The following is an 8,648-nucleotide window of genomic DNA, read 5'->3' as shown; positions in this document are numbered from 1 at the left end:
ATTGCAGTGCAGTGGGAAAGACTTAACAGACATCTTATGTTATAAAACTGTTTATTACTCATTAAAAAACGTTACATAGCAACCTTGAGTGTTGCCCCAAACATTGTCGGAGCAGATACATTTTTTGAGCTTGAAGTTAAGTCTACCGCTAATACATCAGAAAATTGATTACCCTTAGGAAGATTGTGTGTTGCTTTCAATTTGTCCTGGTACTTCCCCCAAATCCACTGTGCAAAGAAATCACAACTGTTTTACGTTTCTACTCATATCCATTCTTTCCCAGCTTGTGTTACACATAATTCAACACAGGCTTTCTTATGAAATGATTGCTCGATGCCGACATGGCAAAGAAGAATATATTTCTGTGTTTTGTCTGTGTCATACACTTAACTCAGAATAACCGCAGTGGATCTGAGCTAGTATCAGGTCCTTCTTTCTGTGCTTAACTAAGTGCTTCTGAACAATTTCCATTTCTGTTTTCAGTCTGGCTTAGTTTTAAGCTCTTGAAATTTTTCTCCACGGAGTTCTCTCTCTCTCTCTCTCTCTCTCTCTCTCTCTCTCTATCTATCTCTCTTAAAAAGGGTTTACAAATATACACCTGCAGAAGAAAAGAAACGGTGAGTTTCTGACTCCAAAGTAGTCCTGGACATTATATCATCTTGCAAACCCAAGTTTTCCCCTCCTCCGTCCACCGCCTCCACACACGTTTTTGCAGTTCAGAGCGGTCAGAAATTACAGTAGCCAGTGATATATGTGTGACAACGTGTTGTGTAATATTTTTTTTTTTCTGTTTAATTTTTTCTATTATTTACAAGCACCTCTGTCCTACATTTGACAAAACACATTCCACGTTGCTCTGGTAAACACAAGCCTGTGATGGCGGGAACAAGAGAAAGCTCCTTGGGACAACGCCAGCAAATAAATGGAAATCTTGTGAAACCTACTTCACATTGTTTTTTTCTCTCTCTCTCCTCTCCCGACTGAAGATTCTTTTAAAGGAGAGCTTAATTATTGTCTATGTACATGTAACTGTGTCTTGGCGAGAGGCTGGTCTCTCGTGGTGTTCTTTGATAACGGCATCTGATATCTCGCTAACAACTCCTGTCAGCCTGAAATATGAACACACTAACTACCACACTAGTACAAAAAAAAGCACAAGGATTATATGAAAAGAAAAAAGAAAGAAAGAAGTAGTTTCTTTTGACAGTAAAAAGGTGATTACAGGATCTGAGGAGTGCTCCTGAGGAGAGAGTGCCTCATAGTGTTTCAAACAAAGAGTGCCAAAAGATTGATTTGAAATTGCACTGTCGCATTGCATTGATTTTTCACTCCACGTGCTTCATTTTGTTTGTGTGTGTGTGTGTGTGTGTGTGTGTGTGTGTTCTTCCTCCCTCCTCTATCCTTTGGACACACAGCAGTACAACGAGAGAGAGAGAGCGCGCGACCTTGTTCACGTTGACTGCCCAGCCCTCTCGAGCCAGTGCCCAGCCCAGATTCTCCAGAGAGCTTGCCGCCCAAAGCAGCTGGAACCCAGCAGGGAACAGCGACGCGAGAGCCAAAATGGTGGTTGTCTCATGTCGCTGGCTGGCTCCACTGCGTCGACCAAGAAGGAAATGTGCAAATCATGAAAGAAAGAAAGAAAGAAAGAAAGAAAGAAAAAAAAACATTGTGGCAAAAGAGGAGAAAAATCTTCCCAGATCAAAAGCATCAGCAGTGTAATGTCCGCTGCCTCCAGTGGAGCACAGCACACTGTTTATCTGGGAGATGAAGCACCATGAAAGTGTCAGTGGTGTGTGTGTGTGTGTGTGTGTGTGTGTGGGGGGTTGATTAAGAATGTCACATAAAAGAAGGGCTTGGGATGGGGGGGGCTGTTGGCCTAGGACAGTTTGGTGCTGGGGTGTACGGATGAAAGTTGCTGGGGGCTGAAGGCAGGCTGAGGGTTAAGGGCAGACATGGGGTACAGTCCGTGATGGAGCAAGTCCCCGTAGGGCGGCCCCATTGGGTGTTGGTAAAGGTGGGAGGGGCTAGCGGCGGCCTGAGCCAATAGCTGTCTCTGCATCATGAAGGAATGGATGGCGAAGGGGGGAAGAGGAGAGAGGACGGTCTGGTTCTTCAGGTACTGCAGCGGGTGCGAGTACCCAGCAGGCACTGGGCCAGCCATGCCGTCACACATGTCGTGCATCTGGAACATGGAGGCCCCCGGGTAGATGGGGAAGATGGGCGTGTGGAAGGGGTACTTGTGGCCCTCCGGCGCGTATCCGTTGGCGTGGTGCTGGCGTGGGGGCAGTGGTGGGGGTCGGGTCGGCACGCTTGACCGGCTCGGCCTCGGGCTCCGGCGTCCGCGTCGTCTTGCAGGAGGCGTCCCTGCTCGGCAGGGAGCAGTGCATGGGCGTCACGGCGCGCACCTTCTTCTCCGGGAGTCCGTTCTCGAGCCCGTCGCTGGCCAGCGACCGCTTGAGGGGCCGGGCGGCGCCCACGTTCTGCGGGCAGCTCTTGGTGCCCAGGATGGGCCGCGCCAGCTCCTCCACCTTGAACCCGACGATCGAGTCCGATGACTCCGCGCGGCCGTTGTGGTGGTGGTGCCCGGCCTTCTCCATCGCCCGCGGGAACGGCTGTGGCTGGTGCGGAAGGGGCTCGGCCGGATTCTTGGACGTGGACGTGGTCATCGGGGGGACGCGACAAGCCCTCGGGTGGTAGTCCAGGCTGGAGGCTTGCCCGCTGGCCGCCTGGTAGGGCAGAGGTGTGTTGGTCGACTTCAAGTCCTGAGGAGGGACCATGGGCGCATGGGGCATGCTGCACATGGAAGGGGAGGAGGACGAGGGCAGTTTGGGAGGGGACGACTTTGGGAGACTCAAGTCCGTGGGTTGGTCCTCGGCGGTCCTCTCTCCTCCTGAGGGACGCTTGTCCTTCGGGGGCAGGCAGGCCCCGTAGCCCAGGCCGATGCCCTCGGCTGGCGGTTGATGATGCTGGCCTTGGGGGAAGCCTGGCGCGCCGCTCTCGCAGTCTCTGGGAAAGGCCTCGCGCGCGTGCAGGTACTTGTTCAGGTGCTCCTTGCCCAGGTGGTGCTCGGCCTGCCGGTACAGGCTGTGCAGGTGCGGCGACGAGTAGAAGTCGCCGGGGAAACTGGGCGCGTGTCCCGGCCGGGGCGTTTCGGGGGGCCTCTCCACCACCCCGCCGTCCGATTCGGCCCTCAGCAGGTAAGGGTCCAACGTCGGGCCGGACTGACCCTTGTGCTGGGCATGGGGGTGAGGATGAGGATGGGAGTGGTGTTGGTGTTGTTGGTGGTGTTGGTGGTGTTGGTGGTTCTGGGTGGAGAAGGTCTCCGACGGCGACGGCGGCACCCCACTGCCGTCCCTCTGCAGGGCCTCTTTGCTGGGGGGTCTCTGCTGCTCGTCGGCGCCCCCGTGGAGCCTGAAGCTCTGGGCGTGCTGGATCACCGAGGGCCTGTTCACGAACACGCCGTCCTGCTGCACTGCTGCCGCTGCCGCCGCGGCCTCCTCCGCTCCGATGACCACTCCCCCCGAGCCTTTGCTGGAGATGAGAGGCGGCGGCAGTCCGTAGGAGTAGTTCCCGCCGCTGCTGCTGCTGCTGCTGTTGTTGTTGTTGCTGGACAGGGACGTTCCGCTGACCTGAGAGAGCAGCTTCTTCTTGGCCAGGGGGGACATGATGCCGGGGTTGGCCTTGGGGTACGGGAGGAAGGGCGAGTAGCCGAACGTGGTGGCGTCGTCCTTGCCGGGCAGCTCGGCCCGCTCAGTGGGGATCTCCGGGGCCAGAAGGGGCTGCAGCGACGACGACGGCGGCCGCTGCTGGAGGGTGGGCAGGACCATGCCCACGTGGCTGTGGTTCTCTTTCGTCGTGCCCGCAGGGAGCTCCGGTCTGCCCATCTTGCTCAGTGGAGGGGGCACCACGGCGAACTCTGCGCCCACCCCCGACGGCTGCCACTGGCTAGCGATGGCGTGGTGGTGGTGGTGGTGGTGGGGGTGGTGGGGATGGTGGAGAGGCTTGGCAGGAGCCGCCACCGCGAACACCTCGTCGTCTTTGAACCTGGCGCCGCTGGCGTTGTCCGTCTGCGGGGCGGCGACCGCCGAGTCGCCCGCGGGGCTGACGGGCCGCCCGCCATCCCAGAGAGCCCCGCGAGGGGGCGCTGTTCTCTCAAGGCTGCGTACACTCTCCGGCTCCTCCTTCACCTCCGGCTTGACCTCCACCACCTCCTCGACGTCGTCCTGCTCCTCATCGCCCTCCTTGGTGCGGCCACTCTCGGGGTCTCCCTGGACCTCCTGTTTGGGCTGTGCCTTCTCCTCGTCTTGAAGAGGCTCCACCTCCTCTTTCTTCAGGTCCTGTGGTCAGGGGATGAAAGGAGAGGAAAAACGAACAGGTCAGCAGCCCGTAGCACACAAGGCAGAGTATCACAGCAGTATATAAGCTGCCCACTTCTAATACAAGAACTCCATTTAGGTGCTCGCTTTCAAAGAGTGTGGAAAGAAATATTCCACAGTACGGAAACTATTCCAAAGTCCTGAGTTTCAGCCCTTGGTTCATACAACGGCCCTGGAATTTTTTTTATTTTTTTTATTGAGCTCTGTGTTTCGTAGGGAAATGGCTGGCTGAAAGGGGCTACATTTATGTCTAATTCCTGGCCTTTGGATTTACAGCTGGTCAAAAATAGCACGTTTAAAAGCTGTTGGCAACAGGCTCATTCAGTGACCCCTGACCTGTGAACTCTGACCGGCAAATTGTAGTCCCCTGGAGGTGAATTTGTAGTTGTGTGAGTTGACATCACAATATTAGTCTGTGGTTCATTCCCCTTCAACGGTCCAAACCCCCACCCCCTCCCCCCGAAAGAATGAAAAAACATCCACCAGATGGAAGATGTGGTTGAATTTATGATGGTTAGACCGAGCGCTTTTCATTTTCCCAAGCTAAGCCATCTAATTCCCCCAAATCCCCAGAAAACATTCTTTCTGGGCCCTGAAAAGGACACAAAATAAAGGGGGTGGGGTGCGTGTGTCAAAAACACCAGAACAAGACTGCATAAATATGATGAGCCATCGCTTCAGCCTCTCGCCTGGCCCTTGTCAGGTCGGGCACTCCACACATCCCTGTTAGGAAGCGTGCCCGGGGAGTTACCCGACACTGGCAATGCCATCAGAGAGATGCTCCAGCTGAGCCCGTTTGCTGTCGGCTACGTCCGTGGGAAAAACGCACAGATGTTGGGCATCAGTTAGTGTCACAACACAATGCTGGCTCATCTCCCCCTAATTCACCCCCGCCTGCAATAAACACATCTGTGTATTTGTGTGTGTGTGTGTGTGTATGTACAGTGTGTGTGTGTGTATTTGAGTGTGTGTGTGTGTGTGTGTGTGTGTGTGTATTTGAGTGTGTGTGTGTATGTATGTATGTGTGTGTGTGTGTGTGTGTGTGTGTGTGTGTGTGTGTGTGTGTATTTTGAGTGTGTGTGTGTATGTATGTATGTGTGTGTGTGTGTGTGTGTGTATTTGAGTGTGTGTATTTGAGTGTGTGTGTGTGTGTGTGTATGTATGTATGTGTGTGTGTGTGTGTGTGTGTGTGTGTGTGTGAGCAGATAAATATAACCTGCCGCTGCACACCGACTTCTCTGAGTCTCTGTTTCCCCTCCTGCTTGGTAAGGGAAAAAAGATGGAGGCGGATGATATTTAATGGCCGGGCCCGCAGGTTATGAGGCATGTGAATACATTTCCTGACAATCCCATGCATCAAGGAAGTGGCTGTTCCCTTGACCCTGCGTGCTCAGTGCTAGCACAGCCGTGAGTTGGAGCCTATTTACGGTGCGCTGACGCTGATGCTCTTGTTTATTCACTTGCAGAAACAGGTATCATATCTAGGGTGTGTGTGTGTGTGTGTGTGTGTGTTGTGGGGAATTATATCTGATATGGCTGTTGTTGACTAGCCAGCAAGATTACTGGCATGTAATAGGCCATGACTGGCTTTCAGTTCTCCATGTGTCACTCAATAGCCCCTGATTGTCTTCTTTCATTTATCGGTGGTCAGGCAGAGGAGATGGTGGTTTGTGTGTATTTGTCTGTGTGTGTGAGAGAGAGAGAGTGTGTGTGTGTGTGTGTGTTGGGGGGCAGTAGTAGAGACAGTGTATTAATTTGAAGTGTGCATGATTCACCAAATCTAGAACAAGTCAAACACGCTGGTTGCTAAATCATCCACTGATCGGTCTGGACAGGCGCGGAGCCCGGAGCAACCCGAGGAGTGGGCACACTTTTAGCCCTTTCTCGCGCTTGTACCACATTTCCTCCCACCATCTGAAATCCATAAACCTGAGTAAGTGGTTGTTTTCCCTTTCTTTCTTTCATCCTTTCCTTCTCTTTGGTTCTGCTATTGAACTTCTCTCTCCCTCCCTCTCTCTCTCTCTCTCTTCCTCTCTCCCTCTCTCTCTCCCCCTCTCCCCCCCTCTCTCTTACCCATATAATAGGGACAGTCTGACTGGGCTCTGGCTCTGCCTCAGACAAGCTGTTCCATTTTCATTTTGCTTCTTGACATTACAATGTACAATCAATTATCTGGAGAGAAGAGTGGAGAAGGGGTGGTCGTTTTCAAATTATAGAACATTCCAGACAGATGAGCTCTGCCTGCATGCTTGCTAGTGGAAAACGACTCAGGACATTTTTTTTTTTTTGTATTAGTTTTTTTTCCTACCACAGCTTTCATGTTTTTGCAGAAATTAATGTGTACGTTGGGACTAGTTTCTCTTTCTGTTTCTCTCTCTCTCATTCCATCTCTCTCTCTCTCTCTCTCTCTCTCTCTCTCTCTCTACAAACACTTCTAATGTGACACTCTTTCCACAGTGAAAATGCAAATAGCCCTTTCATCTGCTCAGTAATCATTTGGTTGTTCATGTGAAAATAACAACTCAATTTTCAACACCCTTCCACATCCAGTAAGCCCCCCACCCCACCCCCACCCCACCCCCACTTCTCTCTCTTGCTCTCTAGTTCTCGCTCACTCTCTTTTTCTCTTGTTTGCTTCATATTTACGCTTAACTGGAGAGACATTTGCAAATCACCATGGATTTATTGGCTTTCAGGGATAAAAATAAGCCTGTGGTTTGTGTAAGATGAAAAAAATATGGCATCAGTTCTCCATACACATTACGACCCATCAGATTTGATTCCAAGAAGTTCACACACACACACACACACACACACACACACACACACACACACACACACACCATTTGTCCTCCACAGAGGGGCACGCAATTTCGTCCATAACAAACGACACATTTGGCAAAAACGACACATTCAACTTCAGCTGCAGTCACCAAGGACTTCAGGGCTCCACCGCGATGGATGGGAAAAAATAAAATGCCAAGAGTGCACTTTCTGTGCTTATGCACACACACACACACACACACACACACACACACACACAAACACACAAACGTACACACACACACACACACACACACACACACACACACACACACACAAACACACAAACTTACACACACACACACACACACACACTCAGAGACATGCACAGCTAGCGCGGACCTAACTCAATGAAGCGAGCTATGAAATCGGGGAGGGCGAAGTCACCGAGGCAAAGGAGGGGAGAAAAAACCAGCATTTGATTAAGAGCACTGAAGTGCTGCGGCCAGGGATGCTGATTCCACTCAAATAATTATGTTCAAAAGCGGCTGCGTCTGACAAGGCCGCTGCTCGCCAGGGCCGGTGTGACAGCTTATTTGTTAAAGAGAGAAAAGACAGTCAGTCAGCCTGAAGTGGGCTGCCATGTTTTCCTTTTTTAACTTCCTTCCTTCCTTCTCTCCACACTGGCCTCGCTCCTTCTTGCTCTCTTTTTTTGTAAAAGCAGAGTACCTAAAAAGAGTGTTGACTCTTTCTCTCCCTCTCTCTCTCTCTCCCTCTCTCTCTCTCTCTCTGTTCATATGAGCTCATTCCTCTCTCTCTCCATCATTCAGATAAACTGTACCTCTGGGCTGTCTGAGTCTTTGACGGCGACAGTGGCGGCTGCTGCTGCTGCGGTGGGCTCCTTGTCCAGTTTGGGCCTGTGGTTCTGCTCCTCCTTGGGCCGCTTGGTGCTGGTGGGGACTTTCGTCTTGGCGCCGGCTGGACTGGTGGTGGTGGTGGCGGCGGTGGCGGCGGTGGTGGTGGTGGTGGTGGCGCCGCCCTCCTGGCCGTTACCCTCCTGCTTGCGCGGCTTAACGGGGGGAAGGGGTTTGTCTTCCTCACCTTTGGTGTACCTCTCATAGGGCAGAATGAGCCTGGAGGAGGACAGACACACAGGGAGGTGGGTCAGTCGGGGGCCTTGATTTGTGTTTATGTGTACATGGTGTGTGTGTGTGTGTGTGTGTGTGTGTGTGTGTGTGTGTGTGTGTGTACGTGTGTGTGTGTGTGTATGTGTGTGTGGGTTTGTGTCCGTGTACTTGCATGTATTGATGCTCATCATAATACTATAATGATATTATTAAGAGATATACCAAAGAGAATCTTATTAACAAATAGCAATTCATAATGTTACTGAACTGTTAGTAACATACTAATGAAGGTTATGTGTGACTTGTTTGGTCAATTAAAAACACCATTCAATAATTTGACACTTTTTTTGAGTCACTATTTTGGTATCATCTTCCACTAACA

The 8,648-nt window shown here is 51.7% G+C and overlaps 1 protein-coding gene across 1 annotated transcript in view; it reads right to left on the bottom strand.

Moving 5' to 3' along the window:
- Nucleotides 1–1,823: 1,823 nt before the first annotated feature.
- Nucleotides 1,824–8,648, bottom strand: part of arid5b (AT-rich interaction domain 5B) — a 103,367-nt gene continuing 96,542 nt past the window's right edge. Inside the window, 3 exon segments of the mRNA XM_048233051.1 lie at nucleotides 1,824–2,290; nucleotides 2,292–4,337; nucleotides 7,981–8,272. Of these exon segments, the coding sequence (XP_048089008.1) occupies nucleotides 1,877–2,290; nucleotides 2,292–4,337; nucleotides 7,981–8,272 (2,752 nt within the window). The 3' untranslated portion in view covers nucleotides 1,824–1,876.

Source organism: Alosa alosa, chromosome 22, assembly GCF_017589495.1.
Source record: "Alosa alosa isolate M-15738 ecotype Scorff River chromosome 22, AALO_Geno_1.1, whole genome shotgun sequence".
In the NCBI taxonomy this organism is placed as follows: domain Eukaryota; kingdom Metazoa; phylum Chordata; class Actinopteri; order Clupeiformes; family Clupeidae; genus Alosa; species Alosa alosa.
The sequence above is the reverse complement of the archived record's forward strand: the minus strand, read 5'-3'. Positions and strand labels throughout refer to the sequence as shown.